Raw genomic sequence first — 17,942 nt, forward strand, 5'->3', positions numbered from 1 at the left:
ACATGTAAGAGAAAGAAATCTTTCTCCGTAGTTCATCTTGTCAGAAACGCTCCATGACTCCATAGTAATGCCACAGAATTGACAAATTAGCTCCACAAGCGATAAAGGATTAAAGAAGAAACCACACAGATTACCTTCAGAGTACCACGTGCGAAGCAGGGAGTCTATGGTGATTTTCGTCCCTGCTACTGTGACGCCCTCCAAAAGCAACGTATGCCACAAAATGCCTGAGACTCGGAAAGAATGACTACACTCATCCTCGGCCACTTCTTCTTCAAAAAAGCAGTGAGTAGACCACGACAAAATGGTGTCCAAACACTGAAAAAGTGCCTCAACGGTTCGAGAAGTCTCTGAAAGACCAGTGGCCGCGCAGCACAGTAGAGCGTCCAGAAAACGCACCAAACCATGACATTCAAATACGGAGCGGCATGCACGATGAAACCGTAACGGCATTTCCCTCCCCCTGGATGATGGATGATACAAACCGAATTCCTCAACAAGATGGATCACCACATGACGCACAAAAACGATGAACCCTTCCGATTTACGTTCAGCTAGAAGAGACAGCATATCAGAAACAATCCCTAAAAAAATAGTTGTATCAACGCCACCTTCAGCACCAGCGCAGCTAAGTTTTAACATAACGGCTGCATCCAAAGCTGCCTCCGATAATACAGGGCGCCACGCAAGGGTCACAATTTGCTCTCCTTTCGACTCTACGTAATCCAATAAGAAATGCAAGAGTCGCCGTGTGCTTTCACCCCACAAAACCCCATTGCGTGTGAGATAAAACCTCAGGAGACGAAATGCGGCAAAGTGCACATATGTCACATCGTGGCCCAGTTCCTGGACGCTGTCTTGGAGTATACGAATTGTCTCCTCTGCTGCTGCAGGGTCATTAATGGCCTGTAGAGATCGAATAACATACTCTGCCTCATTATGACTGCCTTCCTTAAGCGAATGACCCGCACGCCGGAGGCCCTGAAGCAGCGCTGCGTTCATCTAACGCAAGCAAGAGAAACCCCGCCCCTCTAGTAATAATAATAAAACCAAAAAAAAAAAGAAATAATAATAATAATAATAAAAGGATAAAGTCATGTTTCATAGACATCATATACACATATAATAAGAATAAAACAAGGTCATGCATAGTACGCGGCCTGACGGTGTCGTCTTCACACATTCCCCTAGTGCTTAAAAACTTAAGTGAATGCAACAGGGACAGGTAGAAGTGCATTGGCGTAAGCCACAAGATCCTTAAAAATTGTCTGTGCTAAATCACACGACCCTAAGCGTGCGGTGCATTGAAAAGCAGCAACACGAAGGAGGGCTTTCATTACCGTGTAATCAGCGCGTTGACTGGCCTCCGTTACGGCTTTTTTCCAATCTTCAATAAATATCTCGTCAACATCAAGACCCATCAAATCTTCAACCACAGACGGCTCAAACGCGTTCTCCATCACTTGGGCAATGCCAGTGGGGGGGCTCAATATTACCTCTGACGACTGCCGTTTCCTTTTGTTGCCTCGCGAAAAAGCATTAAAAAGAGAGAGCTGCCCACCACTTGTGCTTTTCCATTCAGTCACCGCACCTCCCTGAGAATGAAGACCAGTGGCCTGCACCGTCATCCCACGAATGTCAGATATCACAATATCCTTTACCGTTTTGAGACTCACAGTCCAAATAACTCTCGATTCTGCATCGTCCTCCAAACCAAGTTCACGCGCCCTCTCCTCATCGCTCATTTGACGATCAAGGACAAACAGTGGTGTAACGACATCCTTCACTTGTGACAGCATTAATTCCAGTTCAGAGCTTCGCAGAGGTTTCTCGAAATTAATGGGAACGTGAAACTCAACACATCTTCCTCTCCCCATAAACTTTTGAGTTTCCTTTGGATGCAATGGATGTCGTTCCAAAAGAGTGACGCGCAATCCAGAGCTGGAGTAGCCTCCCCGATCCATTTTGCCGCACACAACCTCTAGTAATTCTCTCAGAATTCCCCATACATCATCCAACGTGAGAGGCCTTACCGCATAGTTCATGGAACAACTGACGCTCGTAGGCATTTTTTTCCCCAACATACGCTGATTTTCCTCGTCACCGGTTCGGCTTACTTGACGTGTGTCATGCCCCCGGCATAGGTGAAAGAAATTTTCTCCAGATTTCTGACCCAAAGCCCGTTGAAGCTGTTGCTTGGATAGCTTTTGAACATGGCAACAAAGGATATCGTCATCGCTGATGTCCGCATCCTTCAAGTACGGCCTCAACAATGGACGCAGCTTCGTCATAGTACAGCTCCCAACCCCATGAATTTCGGAAAATGGCATGTGCCCAACGAGCTCTGGTACATCTTGAGGTAAAATAGAATACACTCCATTGGGCTTGGCGTATTGTGTAGCAATACGAGAAAGCATAATATTTGGTCCGATCCCACATGAGGCGGTACAGTTTGTGGTAAGCTCCAACTGACGGAGTACGTTGGCGCAGTAACTCTTCACGACATCGTGGTTTTCCGTATCAAAAGCAATCATAACCTCATCAATACTGTACACTTCAACAGCGATACACACCTTATCTGGACAAAGCTCAAACAACAAACGGTAAAGACATTTGATTACCTCTTCGCATCGTGGCAAGTCGTAACTTAAAACCTGCAAGTTGGGACACAGTTCTTTTGCGGCATTCACATACATACCAGCACGCACACCAAATGACCTGGCAATATAATTGCTTGATGAGATATCACTGTTGCCTTTTCCCGCGGCTATACAAACTGGTTTTTCCCGCATATGAGCATTTTCTTCCTTCGCTAAAACAACACTACAAAAGAAGGCGTCCATGTCGAGATGAACAAATAGGGCCTGGTGGGAAAGGACGCCATGGTTCCATGTGGGGTGCACAGCAAACCAATCCTTGAATAGGTCATGAGCCTTTGTTTTCCACTGCCCAATGAAGTGCAGCCGCGAGTGCTGCTGAAAGTGTCGTACGCTATTGACTTGATCACAAGCCCATTTCCTCCCCACTGAGACGTTCTTTTTCCCGCTCATCCCCAACGATAAACTCAGCAAATTGATTAAACACAATTCGTGCGGTTTCGTCAACGGCAAACTGCTCACTCACTTCACGCAGTAATACCTCCACAAGGCATCTAGGAAGTGTGAATCCCTCCCTCTCAGACATCAAAGCAGCTTCACAAAAAAGAAAAGAGTCAAAAGAAACAAAAACGCTACAGTAACAAAGAAAAAAAAAAAAGTACGCACATGCACTCTTCACAAAACCGTAGAGCGAGTACAAGTAGGGTAACGGTAAATCATCTCTTTACATGTGACGCACAAGTAGATATTGGCCGCCTTTATTCTACATTCAGGACCACGTTCATCTTCCCATGCTTGTCGTCCGTAGGAAGGGACAAAACAGTAGCGCCGTTGGTCTTCTTCAATTCTTCGCTTCTGAGCAAAATGGAGGCCGTCGCAAACAAATTTCCCTCACAATTTCTGACTTCAAAGTGGAGAACATTGCTTTCTTCCGTCAATGGCCTCACCCACCTCATCACTCGTACAGGAAAGCAGACACGAAAGAAGCGGCCAGCAGTAGTCACAGCTTGTGCCTCAAGCAGCTCACACGTTACTCCTACATCATCCAAAGAGTCATGTACCCTGATGGAGAAGGACTGCAATGCATCTTTTGTCATCAGAGCGAGGCTGTAGAAGCGGACAGTCAGCTTGGATTCAGGCTCTTCTCCCACGACACGCAAGGCAGGATGAGGACAAAGAAAAGTCCCCATTATGCTCTCACGCCCAACAAATTCCTCTACCACAATGGAATCACGGCCCCAGTAAAAATCAGCAAAAAATACTCCAAGTAACTCTCGCGTTTTCTCCTGTTGAGCCCTGAGACGAACCGCCACGGATGCCTCTTGACGACGGAAGTAATCGATGAGTGCCTCCCTCCCGGTAAGCACCACGGGCTCTCTTAATACGCCTCTCGTCCTCCAGTCATCCGCACGCGAAAGTACGCGATCAAACAATTCTTGAGCGCCGTTATAAGCATCCGTTGCCGCATTTTCAATCCGTATTCGCCCCCGCTGTTCTTGGGCATCCATCAACAACAGTAACCTCCCCGATATCTCTCTGTTGATGATCTCCCTTCGTGACATCGGCTCCACAGCACGCACCAATGCCACTTCGCGATCCTGAAACAGTTCTTTTGATGACATAAAACGTAGAGCACATTGACTTAGGCGGAGCTCCTCTGAGCAGTATGCCACATGGCAGTGCATTCCCCATGAACACGCCAGTGCACCCACGGTGAGTTCGGCTTCGTTAATAATGTCTAGACGGGCAGTTAACTCATCCACCTCGCAGGCTCTTAAGTGTGGCAAGGAGTAGTCAAAGCTACCAAATAGAAATTCACGTCTCTCCCGCTCAAACTCTTCCAAGATCGTCCGCTCAACATACTCACGGTGATCCACTGCATCAAGCAGAATGCGCAAAAATTCGTGTTGGCCTTCGGTCTGGAGTTCCAACCGGTTCCACTCCTCCACTTGCCCAAGGACGGCGGCGTAAGCACTGACACGGTCTTCCAACTCCTTCTTCTCCAAAATTTCCCGGTTGCTCTTCTCCGTAAATATCACCAAAGTGAAATTGTGACGAATGAAGTGATGATGCCCATCCCCCACCAAAAGTGTGCGCTGAACTTCTTTCAAGCGATCCGCGGAGCCTAAAGAACAGCCACGCGGTGCGCTCTCCTGTAAAACAACAATGTCTGACCACGCGGTGCGGGCCTCCGACTCAATATCAATTCGACGCCACGCCTCCTCGTAGAGAAGATGGTAAAAGTAAACATCCCTGACAAACTTTATATTCGATTGCATCAGCGAAATACGGCGTTTATGCTCCATCTCCATGATGGACGCAGCTCCTTCAAGTGCAGCCTCTTCACAGCGGCGAATATAAAATGACGAATTCAATTTAATTGCTTCCCGCACTTCAGACTCAATAATCCTTTGTCGTGCTGCGAACTCTTCAGCAGCCAATATCATCGTTGCCTCAATCATTCGAGTCGACCAGACAAATTCCGAGTACCGCTTACGCAATGCATTAAACTGCACGCTTTCCTGCTTCCACAAGGCAGTTAGACTGTCAATAACCGAGTGATAGAACACATCGTAAGTAGCCTCGCGGCTTGCAAGGATGCATCGTTCGCGTTCCTGTCGATCGTTAAGTGCGTTAAAACCAAACCTCCACTGATCGAATACGCAGCGTCGCTCATACAACTCAAGTCGCTCTATAATAACGGTCCCCTCATCAGGATTCATTGTGCGTTTAAATACACTGCGCCATGTTGTTAAGAAACTTACCCGAAGTGCTTGTCGTTCCTCCATTTCCTTCCTTTCAATCATGTAACGAATGTCAAGCTCTTTAGAAGGTACCAGTAGAAGCATCAAAGACCGCTCCCTCCAGCAAGCATCGTCGCGTAACTTACGCCGCATCAGAGAGGCCCGCATGACGGAGGTGACCACCAATCGTGCTGCAGCGTTCTCTTGATCATTTGCCATTAAACTAAGTTTGAGCAAATATATTCTCTCCAGTGAGCACCGCTCTCGTTCCTCCTCCGCAAGAAGTAGCGCAAGGTCAAGAGTGAGCTTAGAGGACTTAAAACGATCCATCGAAGTAGTCCGGTAAAATTCTTGAGACAAAAGTTCCATGTCAATCTCACGCCCCACCGCCAAAAAACGTCGCCGTTCCGCTTCCACACGGTTCATAGCCTCCCTTTTTATCAGAAAACGACGACTGATTTGCTCCCGCAGCACCAAAAACGCCAAATTTTGGCATCGCCTCAAATTCATCCATCCCTTCCAGCATGCATTCTCGAGAGAATGTCTGTCATACATTTCCTCTCCCACAACGGTTAGCAGACTGGCCTCACTGTGTAACTCAGAAAGAGCCACAAGTGTCAATTCTCGGCGACAGCTCTCCTCTTCCTCACGCACCGATGCCTGCTCCTCCAGAAGGTATTGGCCAGATAAGAAGGCGTTAAGAAGCTTCACACGGCATCTTGTCTCCTGGCTCATGACAACCCCTCGGATCTGTTCTTCAGTCGAGAAAAAAACTTCTACTGACTTAACCCCCCTCAACTCCCGAATCACCTGTCGCGTCCTCCAGTTGCCGTCGGAAGCCGTCACGCTTCTGTGCTTCACGGATCCTCCACACATACCAGAAATCATTTCAGTGAGCACAGCATGTAATGGATTCTCGCCAGCAGCTGTGGCGGCTGTTGCATACATGGCTTCTTTAAGACTACCTCAGCGGGAACCAAAAAAAAAAAAAAAACACAAAAAATAAAAATAAAAATGAAATAAAACGCATCCAAGTAATTTCACAAAAGTGCAGCCCAAATTAGGCAAAAAAAAAAAAAAGAGGAAATAGCAATAATAACATCAGCAGCTTTTCCAAAGGCAATCACATATACTCACTGCGCTCACAAGACAGTTTTAATCGCCTATAAGCAATATGCTGCCGCCGATGAGATGAAAGAGTGAACCAAAGCTCTCATCGCTCCCACACACACACACGGAACCTCAATTAATCTTGCGGAAACAGAATGTGCGGTACAGTGTGACAAGCTCCAAATAGCCGCGAAACAAATAAAATCCCTTATTTTTGGTTGAGTCCTTTTTATATTCCTCGTAAAAAGATCGAAAAGTTTTGGAATATTCGGTAACCTCCTCCAAGCCGTAATAATAGGCACGCTCTCGAACGTAGGAGGCCGGAACGACATATTCTTCGCAGTCAACAAATCCCTCAAGCTCAAAAAGGTACTTTGTGCCTACTGCAAGTCTATCCCCTTCCCACACGGGCTCCGAATCAAAGTGCAGGGCATACAACCCGGTACTTTCTGTTCGTTTCTCCCGCACACGCTCGGCAAGAACCTCATCGTCAACCGTTGTCGCGATAAACACACCATTCGACGCTAACGCGCCTGCTATCGCTGCCATTAACATGTCGATACGTCTCCGGGTGTCGCATGCGTAGTGGAATGCAAATTGAATAGACACAACATGAAATTTACCATAGTTTTCCGACAATGGCAGCTGACCGCAAAGAAATTCCTCGCTAAAACAGTCTCTAACAGTAAAAACACACTTGCACGTTACTCCTGACCCAAGCGCTTCGTAGCGTTTCCGCGCCTCAGCGATGCACTCTGAAGAAACATCATAACAATCTAAAAAGACGGCTTTCGTTAAACGTTGTCGCGGCAGCTTCGCTGTGGCAAAGCTCAATTCAGGACTTTGGCAATGCAGCCACTTCCCAACATCACCACCTCGTCCACTGGCCAAGTCGAGAACTTTTACTTCTGAGCACCCCTCCTTGTACTTTAAATGATCCAGTGCAAATTGAATAATGCTTTTCTTTACATAGTTGTTAAAGAATCGAAAAGGAGACTCCTTGCTCTTCCAATCGCCCGCGCGCCTTCGTGCAATCTCATCGTAAGATGCAGCCGTTCTCTGACTCTCCGCCATTCGTCTCCCTTCACTCGTTTTTTCCTCAGATTTATTTAAAAAAAAAAAAAAAGAACCAAACTACATATATATATATATATATATATCCGGTATTCCAGTTGGAAACAGAAAAAGAAGGAAAATTTCTATAAGTCAAATTTTCTTCTGCTTTCCGCCGAAGAATTCATTGTTCACACCTCATTCTTCAGTAAGGCAATCGCTCGTTCAATCACGCGAATCACAGCTATGGTTGACACCATTGACTCATTCCCATTCGCGTCCGTGGCGAGCTGAAACCCGCATGTGCGCAGGATTTGGATGGCAGAGGGCACGGGAGCAATTTTTGTACAGAAAACACTTGTTGTTGTTTTTAATGAGCGCTTCGTAGTATCGAAGGGACTCTTAAGTATATTTCCCAAAATGGTTAGTAGCACCGCAATGCACTGACAAGCAACAGCAGCGTCTTTATGATTGCGCAACTCATCAACCAAACGGGGTAAAGAAGACGGCGGCTCAAAAGGTTTATCAAAAACGTCAGTAAGAGAGACGTTTTGTGCGATGATGCCGTCAACATCCCACAGAGATGTTTTCGGGGCACCTTCTCTTGCATTTTGCACGTCCCTCCCCTCCACGTGGGTAGCCTCCCGGCGTCGTTGGCGTACAGTCTCTTCAACCTCCAGCTCGGCAACGCGGAACGCCTCCTCCATCGCCATCCCCTGACGCGCATACTTGTCAGCAAGTAACTGCACCCTCACCCGGCGTCTGGCGATGGCATCATCTTCCTTCTGTTTCCGCACTGCTGCGAGTTCGGATTCCCTTCGAAGTTTGTCGAGCATTTCTTTGGTCTCAATAGCTCTCCTGCCCATCTCAATGCGATCTCGCTCCTTTTCAGCAGCGAGCCGCTTCTCCTCCTCAACCTTTGCCTTTGCTTTTTCCCTCAATTCGCGCACTTTAGCCTCACGCTCAACCTCGGTGAGAACACGTTTGAACTTGACAACCACCTCTACACCCTCCTCCAAAGGGGTGTCCAGCTCTGGGTGGCCTTCATGCATTGTGATCCACTGTGTGCAGGTGCCATCATCCACGCAACCCGCAACTATGGACTTCTTGATGGCATTATCGCTGAATCCCTTGCCTTGCAGGGTTTCAAAGAGCGCCTGACTGATGTAATACTTTTTACGCTCTTCTAGATTTGAAGTGGCTGAAGACGATGAAGCCACGTCAACATTTGTTTCCTTCACACCTGGTGAGTGTTCGTCGTGTCCGGGCATCGTTGAGATGATTTCGTATCAATTTTTTTTTTTCACTTTTTATCTCCTCCTCAGTGAAGCAGGCAGAGGAAGAAAAAGAGACGTGGAGGGAAAGAAAGGAGAACAACCTGAGGGGAGCAAATAAAGCACAAGAATGGTGGTGGTGAAGAGGAGTTTACCAAAGAGGGATGCAGTAAGCCAAAGAAAAGCTTAGTTGGCAGCAACACGGCCGGCAGCAAGCCGGGACACCATTCAGTAGTGAGGGGAGGGAGCTGGATGGCGTGTCGTGGCGCCGTCAAACAAGGAAGAATTGGCCTCCAAAATAAAATTAAAGAAAAGCGTTCAGCTGTGGCAGCCAATGGGCCGCGTCCACGCAGGAAAGCAAAGTCGCCCCCACCGCCAGCCCTTCAATCCTTCGTCTGCTGAATGGTAATGCTTCCCCAAAGGCGCTGAAAGAAAGGAAATTCATCAGCGAAGAGCCCCGCAGGGTTTCTTGCACTCGCCAAAAAACCTTCAAGCAAACGTTCCACGAGAGCCAAAAATCGACTCCGTTCGCCAGTCATACTTCCTGATTCAGGAGCAACCCCGTCTGCGTGGTAAAACAGGTGGGCTCCACTTCACTGCCGTATGCTGCGAGACACACTCCAAACAAAGGGGCGCAGAAGTATTCATCGATATTCGGCGAGTCATAAACAAAACAAACCAAATGTTCGAGCAGAGGGTCAGCAATACTTTATCCCCCGCCCACCTCAGCCGTCCTTGTCGTGTCAACACATGCCTCGACACATCGCCTGAGGAATGGCAAAATAATCTCGGTTTTGTCACCATCATCGCCAAAGCGTCCAATCAAAAAATCCATCCTCTCAAGCAATAACTCAGCAAAATCACTACGACGCTTTAAAAAAGTGTGCGGTAGTTACCGTTTTGAAAGATGTCGTGACATAATCTGAAATTTGTGTGGGAAACAACGTTTCAAAAAAGCAGCAAAAGCACAGACGGAAAACTGGAAGAGATTTCGTTTTTGTTGTTCTTTTTTCCCCTCATGTTTTTATTTCACTCAACTCAATGCCTCACGCTCCACGATAATGCGTGCCACCAGACCTCATGGTGTTACAACTGTGTGCCCCAGCAAGGCGCAGCGGTTCCCTGGCAATACGCCTCTGGTCGATGCCGTCAGCCACGTGCCAACAGCAACAATCCGGTGATGGAAACATTGCTGGCTCCTGAATTCCCCCGACAATAACTGGCAATTGACCCTGACGCCACGCTGCGGCGGCCCACGGCATTGCCAGAGAAGGTAATAGGCGCCTCCAAAACCACCTGGAAGCGTCCAAGTAGACATAACTGCATTCGACGCGGCACACATAGGGGCTGCCACCACAGCTGTTGGGCTTACATCAAAAAAGCAATCCAGCGCACAAAATCACAAACAAGAACACTGGAGTTTTTAGGAGGCGTTTCCTCATCTCCTCTCGTGGATGAGGCACAAAAAGGCACTGAGATCCGTTTTCCCCACAACCCTCCACGCATTCGTAAAGGCAATATTCCAACAAAGGCACTGCAGAACTAAATGACGGGTGCTATAAACCAGGCGTTGAAGTGTTCATGGCCAGTACAGTATGAAAAGAGACAGAAACCTTCCATTACTCCCCAAAAATATACGCAGCTCAAGGACAGAAAACGCAGAGTAGTTGAACAGCACGTTTATAGGCAAATTGCGTGGCCCTAGCACAACCAAAAAAAAAAACTGTCAGGAAAGGCAATTAATGAAAAACTCGTCTGAACGCGAAAATAATAAACGCTCATTCACGATGCGCAGATGATTCCTGCTCGCAATAATTGTTTTCACAGCCCAACGATCGTTCAAGTATCGTAATCGAAGAAGAGGATCGGTCCCACCCTTCAAAACCACTGGGACGCCGTGGGGCTCGGACGCCATGGCACGGCGGGTCACACCGTTCTCCAATCTGCCAACAAGATAGCGCCCTGCCTTGCAGGAAAAACCCGTACGCCGTCACAAATATTTACCGCATCCCTTTTTTTCTTTTTTCTTTTTTTTTTTCACGTAAATTCGTAAAATTTCGGTGTGCGCAACCGGTTCTCACCGAGAAGGTCCTGAGGCGAAAAGCTGGCAGGTGCGCTCGTCCCTATGAACACTATCTCTTCGCCCACACACACACGCACATCCCAAACCTTTTTTTTCAAGCAAAAAAAAAAATAAACTACATACATGCATACAATGCGACTCACTGGCAGCATATGAAAAAAGTGATACCAAAATAAATATACATGTGTGCAAGCACACAACAGACAAAAGAAAAAAAAAAGATAACAATAAAAATAAAAATAAAAAAAATTTGCATATATAATTAAAAAACACCAACAACCAAAATATACAACGAGTGAGGAAAACCCAAACAATAAAAAGAAAAAAAAAACTTGCCCCACGTGCACTGTGCATCAAAGAATGCCTTCACCACCCACTACATTCATAATTCTCTTCAGGATTCTTTTTTCGGGGCTTGAGTGTGATTGTCGTCAAGCGAGGCTCCCCGAGTCGATTGTATGTACAACACCAGACACTGCGATGGGGACACGGTGTGTGAACGGCCTCCTCAACTGCCGGACCATCAAAGAAGGAAAGCGCAGTCCGCAGCACCGCCTGGTGCGCCACAACCAAAACGCACTTTCGTGTGACATCAAGATCCAGCAAAATAGGTTCCAGACGTCGCATGAGGTCCTGGTACGACTCCCCATTGGGATACCGAAACCCTACCTTGTCCGTGTGTCGAAAAGATGAAATGGGGGGGTAGAGTGCCTTGATTTCCTCGTTAGTCATATCCTCGCATACACCAGCGTGAATTTCATTGAGTGTCTTGAATGTCTTCAACTCTCCTCTTGTCAGTACCCGCGCAGATGGTTCAGCCGTACGTCGGGTGCGTTTAAGTTGGCTGCACCACACCTCAAATCCTTCCTCTTTATCCCACACGGCATTTCTTAATGCAAATAGACGACTGTTTCCCACCACCTGCCGCTTAAAAAACTCAGCAATCGTCAAGGCATCGTCTCTGCCCAAACTAGTAAGGTCGGGATCACCGCCAAGACGATCCTGCAAGTTGTACTCCGACTGCCCATGACGAGTAAAAAAGAGCGGAGAAAAGGACCTGAGCGTCTCCTCCGGGGAGCCCACCAAAGGCTCGTCAAGGTAAACCCGATGAAGCACGGGAAGGCAACTGTTGAGATATCCCGCTGCCCTTGAGCAGACAATACTCCATTGAGATCGCGTCATGCGGAGTGCTGGTTGCTTTAAACATACATTGATGTAGCCGCCTTTCGGAGAAGCACGTTCCTTCCAGTCCTCATCGAACCAAATGTGGCGAACCAAAAAATTTCCCCTCGAATCCAGCATACCATGCAGCCTGTCGTACGCATCCACGGACTCGCAGTCGGTCAGGAGAATTATTACTGGGATAGCCGAGAAACCAAGACAGGGATTGGAAGCCAAATACAAAAGTGATTTCTCCAAACAAGATTCCACGTACTTCTCCCAGGCGCCCACGTCATCCTCAAAGCGCTGCACCTCAATGTCACGTTCATTAGGTCCTGATAAAAAAAACACGGCGCTCTCACCACACCAACGAAGATATCGCAAAAGTCGTGTGCAAAAAAAGCGTGCCACTAAGCCACATCTGGGTGAGGAGCTAACGACGAGAAAAACAGCGCTCGTGGAACTATTCCAGTCATTCGTTGATATGCCTGTCTCGTTAACAATCTTGAGCTGCAAGGGCGGAGTCAACACAGGGCCTTTTGACGGATTCCCCGCCCCCTCAAATCTGCAAAAATCAATGGAGTTCTCCAAAAAAGAATCGTCAACACTTATGCTGCTTTGCAACGGTATCATCGCGACGGAACCGTGCATTACAACCGTTTCTGCTCTTGTTAAAACTGGAGAAGGAAAAATTGAAAAAAAAAAAAAAAAGAATAGTTAAAAAATTGTATAATGCTACAAGTTGATTAAGCCATGACCTTTGGGTATATACGCAGCTCAATATGACAAGGCACAGGTCAGGCCCAACTGCCGTCGTTCACAACGTCACCTCAAAGCCGCAAACTTTTAAAGCCACACACACACACACACCGGGAGAGAGACGGACGAAAGAACTTCAGCTTCTTCCATCTTCTTCCTTCATGCGTCGAATAATCTCCTCCTGCCGCCGTAAAAGTTCACGTCGACGAAGCTCAGAAAGAGCAGGCCGAAGAGGATTTGGAGTAATTCTTGTGGCGCTCGCAGTTCCTCCTTTCCTCCTCCAAAAAACGGACGGAAAAAATCTTATCAGCGCGACCGTTACGAGTAATGCTGCCGAAGTGATAAACGACCGTACACCAGTCCCCTCCTCCAATCGTCGGCAAAGGTGAAAGACAGCGCTGTTGTCCTCGCCGTCGACACGCACCATTATCACCATGAGAATTTCATCTTTGCCTAGCCGTTCCAACCAATACCCCCGTACGGTAAAAGGGGCTTGCGCACACGTCCCATCGACAGGAAGGTGCACCGTCTGCGGCGCTTCAAAAACAGTACCAAGTCCCGCCTCCATGTAATGCTGAGGCCGTGCAAAAGTGACTCCCACCGTAGGGCAGTCCGTGAGGTGAACCCCCTCACGACTCACCCGCGCATTCACAACTCGCGGAAGACCCAACAGCCACGCAGCAGGAACAGACAATGGCCCTTGAACGTCATCTTGCGTCCCCAACAGACGCAAAAAACGCAGGAGCGACTCCGCAACTGCAGTCACCGCACTCGGCGCATCTTTCTCTTCACGCAACACAAGAGACGCAGCTGACAGTTCAGCCACAAATCCCGTTCGCCGTGGACGTTGTCCCGCAAGCCAAAAAATGCTCCAGTTTCCCTTCATTTTTTCGAGCCCATCGTCTTCTTCCGCATTAGTTATAATCGCCGGGACCCCCACTGCTACAAACAGAGCTAAAACCGCAAAAAGTACATAAGTCCGCGACATAATTTCCTAGTAAAGCAGGTTCTTGTCAGTTGAGGGATAAGGGAAAAAAATATATCACACCTCAACAAAGTTTTCACAATATATATATATACATGCACAGCATACCTAATAAAACCCATGTATTCCTGCAGACTCAGACTCCCACTCATCGCCGCTAACTAGAAGCCAAGAAAGGCCTCTTCGCAAATGCCATCCAGAACTTGTTTCCGGTGCCGTCCTTCTCTGGAAAAAGAAAAACCTTCTCAATGAGACGTGCGTTGGCCTCCAATCGAAGCTGTTTTGCATACTCTCGCCATTTTTCTTGCTCCTCCTCATTCCCAGCAGGGAAAAACGCGTTAAACGGAAAGTCCTTTTCCCCTGGCGATGAAAACGGCATCGTAGTGTAGTTAAGAAGCACAGAATGGGCCTCTTCACGCTTCAACTGGACAATTTTCTTCAGACAGTCATGAAGGTATATCGTCAAGTACAGAATGACACGATCACCAGCACCCTTAATGGGAAAATTACGAAAAAACATGTGGGGCTTAAAAAAGTAGAATGCCTCGTCAACAATGTCTTGTGGCTCCTCTTCGCCCTCCTCAATCATTTCATCCATCCGCGGTGCAGGGCCGGGTGGAGTGAGCCGTGACGTGCGGCGAAGCGGATAAACACCGCAGCCCAAAAGACTGCTTTCTTCATACCCATTCCACCTGCTGTGCATCTCCAAGAAGTTCAACCAAAACTAATTTCAAGGAGCAATGCACAAAACACAGCATGAGAAAAACAGCAAAAACAACAACATAGGAGCAAGAAACCCACGAAAACACGCAATTTAAAAAGGCGTCCAAGAAAAAAAATAATCATCAGTGCAAGACCAAAAACTTAATGTCCTTCGGCCACATAATAAGCAATAAAACGTACGTATTTGGGCAACCGCCTATCAATCAGCACGAAACCTTTCGGTATTCTTCATAACATTCTTACGAAGAAGATCATCAATCTTTCCTTCCTTCGACTCCATTTCAAGCTCGCGTTGGTGCCTCCATACACGCATCTTCAAGCCATCCTCCTCAATGATCCTTTGCAGCTCATTCTGATTGTATGGATACTTGTCAAAGTAACCTGTCCGCATCATCCCACTTCTATACCGATCCACATAATACATCACCTCACCTCTCCCCAATCTTTTGTAGCAATCAATAGGCTCCGATCCCTTTTTAGAACGACTGCAACGCCACAGCAGCCCAGCCAGATGCAGCTGCACAACCAAAGAATCCATGTTTAAAAAAGACGATAGCAAGTCATGAAAACGATCATCACATCGCCAAGGCCTCATCCCATAATATATGCTGCGGCCCGTCACAACATTAATAGACTCAGCCGCATCTGCCACACGAGAATAGTGTGGAGATTCTTCCATCACAACACCACACACACAAGAATTCCTGATAATACAAATAAAAACCTTTTAAAACAACAACAAAAAAAAAATAAGTAAATAAAAACCACAAACACAATAAATCCAGTCAAACACCACCCCAGCCAATAAAAAAAAATAAAAAAAATCCCAAACAAAAAAAAAGATACACATATAAAAAAAAATTAAAGAAAAAAAACATATACTGCCAACACCCTACAGCTTGTCAAGGAAGGTGTCCAGCGGCGGAATGTCCGGTTTCAGGCCCTTGCGCTGGCGCACACTCAGCGTCAGTGTGTTGGCCTGCGACTTCGGCTCCAGCGGGTCGCCCGGGTACTGTTGCCAGTGGTCAAACACACACTGCGGGAACGCCTGGCCGCCAGTCCCGGCGCGCAGGTCGGCGGTGAAGCCAAACGACTCCGCGACAGGGAGGTACGCCCTGACATTGTAGATGGGCGTGCCGGGGCGATTCTCCTCGCCGATGATGACACCGCGGCGGCGCGTCAGCACATTGTAGATGCCGCCCACCGCGTGCTCCACCGTCTGGATATCAACCTGGAACATCGGCTCCATCAGGCGTGGCGCAGCGGTCAGGCAGCACGCGTAGAACACACGGCGGGCGGTGGGAATGATTTGGCCACCACCACGATGAATGGCGTCCGCGTGCATCGTCACGTCCTCCACGTTGATGCGCACGCCACGCATGTTCTCGTCGCACAGCACACCCTCGCGCGTCGCCCACTGCCACGCCGCAACGAACGAGTCCTTCATCTCCGACATGTTCTGCACTCCCTTCGTCACGTCCACAACAACATTGGGGCCGCGGTTGTCGGGACCATAGCACCAGATCTTGCGCGCTTCTGCAACGTCCCAGTCAAACTTGTCCGCAAGGAAGCGGGCACGCACCTTCGGGTCGGCCTCCGAGCCGGCGTTCAGGCCTTCCTCCATCTCGACGCACAACTCCTCCGTTAGCGGAGCACCGCGGCAGAACAAACGGTTATGCTTGTTCGCGGACTTGGAAAGACACTGGATCGACGACACATCCGTCACCGTTTCACGGAAGGACACAACAGGCTCCGACACCTTCAGTGGTGCGCCGTTCATAAAGTCTTCCTGTAGGTCCTTGAGGCAGATCTCCAGGTGAAGTTCGCCAGCGCCGGCAACAATGTGTTCGCCACTCTCCTCAATCGTGCACACGACAAGGGGATCAGACTTCGAGAGGCGCTTCAGACCCTCGACAAGCTTCGGCAGGTCGGAGGGGTTTTTCGCCTCCACCGCAACACGCACAACGGGAGACACCGAGTACTTCATGTCTCGCAGCGGGTGGGGGCTCTCGCCGTCGTCCGTGATGGTGGCGGATTTCACAATGTACTTGTCAACACCCACCAGACCAACAACGTTGCCGCACGGCATGTCCTCCACTGCCTCCTGGTAACGACCCATCATCAGCACCGTGCGCTGCACCGGCTTGTCCTCGTACAGGTCCTGCTTCTTGCCAAAGACGTAGTTGTTGCCCATGATACGCACCTTCTGCCCACTGCGCACCTTGCCAGCAAAGATACGACCGAATGCAAAGAAGCGGCCGCGGTCCGCCGTCGGCACCATCTTGCTGATGTACAGCATCAGCGGCGCCTCTGGGTCGCAGTTCTTTATGCCAACGTAGTACTTGTCGTCTGGACCAGACTCCCCAGAGTACAGCATCTCCGCACGGTAGCTCTGCGCCTTCTTGGGCGAGGGAAGGTGTGCGACAATCATCTGCAGCAGCGTCTCCGCAGCAGGCAGAAACTTCATCATAATCGACTTCAAGAGCTTCTTGGGCACCTGCTCGCGCTCGTCCGCCGTCAGGCTGATGTTCAGCGACTTCAGCATCTTGTCCACCTTCTCCTGCTTCTCCGTCATCACGGCATCAAAGATCTGGTAGATAGGGTCAAGGCAAAACTGGCAGAAGGCGCGGCGCACGCGTTCCCCGGCAGCATTTGTCTCACTCTTGATCCACTTCTTGTTCTTCGCGTCAAAGAAGTTGTCACCCCACAGACGCTCGCACATCTTCGCCTCGTCAACACCAAACTTCGCCGCGTACATCTTGGCAAAGCGAGTGACAGAAAAGGCCCACGCCTGCAGGCCGGAGCCGATGGCAACGGTGCCCTTCTCGGGGTACACCTGCACGTCGCCCATCACAGGATCGTTGTACGTAGAAATCACGACATTCACGTTCTGCAGCGTCTTCACGAAGCCCTGGTACGCCTCCTCGGGGTCCAGCTGCAGCTCCAGGATGGCGCGGTCCACCTTGTTGATGAACACAACAGGGCGGATACGCTCCGTCAGTGCCTGGCGCAGCACCGTCTCCGTCTGCACACACACACCCTCCACGCAATCGACAACAACGAGGGCACCGTCAGTCACACGGAGTGCCGCGGTCACCTCGGAGCTGAAGTCCACGTGCCCGGGAGAGTCGATCAGGTTGATCAGGAAGTCACGCTTGTCGTCGGGGAGGTCGGCGATGATCTCCGGCGGCACGTGGTAGTGCATGGAAATGGCGGTTGACTTGATCGTAATACCACGCGCAATCTCGTCGGCACGGGTGTCCATGATGCGCTTGTCACCGGCATCCTCCATCTTGATGATACCGGCAGCCCCCACAAGCGAGTCGGACAACGTCGACTTGCCGTGATCAACGTGTGCAATCACGGACATGTTGCGGATCTGTTCGGGGTAGTCCATGAGCGCACGGACCTCATCAACGGTGAAGTTTACCATCTTGAATAGCTTAAAGCAGC

The 17,942-nt window shown here is 48.9% G+C and overlaps 10 protein-coding genes across 10 annotated transcripts, besides 8 other annotated features; all 10 read right to left on the reverse strand.

The window, feature by feature from the left end:
• On the reverse strand, nt 1-1,002 carry Tc00.1047053510963.5 (hypothetical protein, conserved; the record flags this gene model as incomplete). Its single annotated transcript, XM_803950.1, has 1 exon — nt 1-1,002. A coding segment is annotated over one exon (1,002 nt), but the record flags the coding sequence as incomplete, so codon positions are not given.
• Nucleotides 1-17,942: a sequence feature (heterozygous, non-Esmeraldo-like haplotype).
• Nucleotides 1,065-1,084: a microsatellite.
• Nucleotides 1,203-3,050, reverse strand: Tc00.1047053510963.10 (DNA damage repair protein, putative; the record flags this gene model as incomplete). Its single annotated transcript, XM_803941.1, has 1 exon — nt 1,203-3,050. The coding sequence occupies one exon, from the start codon at nt 3,048-3,050 to the stop codon at nt 1,203-1,205; it is 1,848 nt and encodes a 615-aa protein (XP_809034.1).
• Nucleotides 3,356-6,289, reverse strand: Tc00.1047053510963.20 (hypothetical protein, conserved; the record flags this gene model as incomplete). The annotated part of the gene is made up of 1 exon (XM_803942.1): nt 3,356-6,289. One exon carries the CDS (start codon nt 6,287-6,289, stop codon nt 3,356-3,358), a length of 2,934 nt encoding a protein of 977 aa, XP_809035.1.
• Nucleotides 6,320-6,366: a microsatellite.
• Nucleotides 6,584-7,525, reverse strand: Tc00.1047053510963.30 (mRNA capping methyltransferase, putative; the record flags this gene model as incomplete). The annotated part of the gene is made up of 1 exon (XM_803943.1): nt 6,584-7,525. One exon carries the CDS (start codon nt 7,523-7,525, stop codon nt 6,584-6,586), a length of 942 nt encoding a protein of 313 aa, XP_809036.1.
• Nucleotides 7,555-7,577: a sequence feature (AT_rich).
• Nucleotides 7,587-7,611: a microsatellite.
• Nucleotides 7,696-8,775, reverse strand: Tc00.1047053510963.39 (hypothetical protein, conserved; the record flags this gene model as incomplete). The annotated part of the gene is made up of 1 exon (XM_803949.1): nt 7,696-8,775. One exon carries the CDS (start codon nt 8,773-8,775, stop codon nt 7,696-7,698), a length of 1,080 nt encoding a protein of 359 aa, XP_809042.1.
• Nucleotides 10,791-10,816: a microsatellite.
• Nucleotides 11,073-11,107: a microsatellite.
• Tc00.1047053510963.50 (fructose-6-phosphate2-kinase/fructose-2,6-bisphosphatase, putative) lies at nt 11,228-12,673 on the reverse strand (the record flags this gene model as incomplete). The annotated part of the gene is made up of 1 exon (XM_803944.1): nt 11,228-12,673. The coding sequence occupies one exon, from the start codon at nt 12,671-12,673 to the stop codon at nt 11,228-11,230; it is 1,446 nt and encodes a 481-aa protein (XP_809037.1).
• Tc00.1047053510963.60 (hypothetical protein, conserved) lies at nt 12,918-13,769 on the reverse strand (the record flags this gene model as incomplete). Its single annotated transcript, XM_803945.1, has 1 exon — nt 12,918-13,769. The coding sequence occupies one exon, from the start codon at nt 13,767-13,769 to the stop codon at nt 12,918-12,920; it is 852 nt and encodes a 283-aa protein (XP_809038.1).
• Nucleotides 13,924-14,469, reverse strand: Tc00.1047053510963.70 (ARP2/3 complex subunit, putative; the record flags this gene model as incomplete). Its single annotated transcript, XM_803946.1, has 1 exon — nt 13,924-14,469. One exon carries the CDS (start codon nt 14,467-14,469, stop codon nt 13,924-13,926), a length of 546 nt encoding a protein of 181 aa, XP_809039.1.
• Nucleotides 14,689-15,168, reverse strand: Tc00.1047053510963.80 (hypothetical protein, conserved; the record flags this gene model as incomplete). Its single annotated transcript, XM_803947.1, has 1 exon — nt 14,689-15,168. One exon carries the CDS (start codon nt 15,166-15,168, stop codon nt 14,689-14,691), a length of 480 nt encoding a protein of 159 aa, XP_809040.1.
• Nucleotides 15,199-15,364: a sequence feature (A-rich).
• Tc00.1047053510963.90 (elongation factor 2, putative) lies at nt 15,382-17,922 on the reverse strand (the record flags this gene model as incomplete). Its single annotated transcript, XM_803948.1, has 1 exon — nt 15,382-17,922. The coding sequence occupies one exon, from the start codon at nt 17,920-17,922 to the stop codon at nt 15,382-15,384; it is 2,541 nt and encodes an 846-aa protein (XP_809041.1).

The sequence above is a fragment of the Trypanosoma cruzi genome, genomic scaffold (genome assembly GCF_000209065.1).
Source record: "Trypanosoma cruzi strain CL Brener 1047053516999 genomic scaffold, whole genome shotgun sequence".
Lineage (NCBI taxonomy): Eukaryota > Euglenozoa > Kinetoplastea > Trypanosomatida > Trypanosomatidae > Trypanosoma > Trypanosoma cruzi.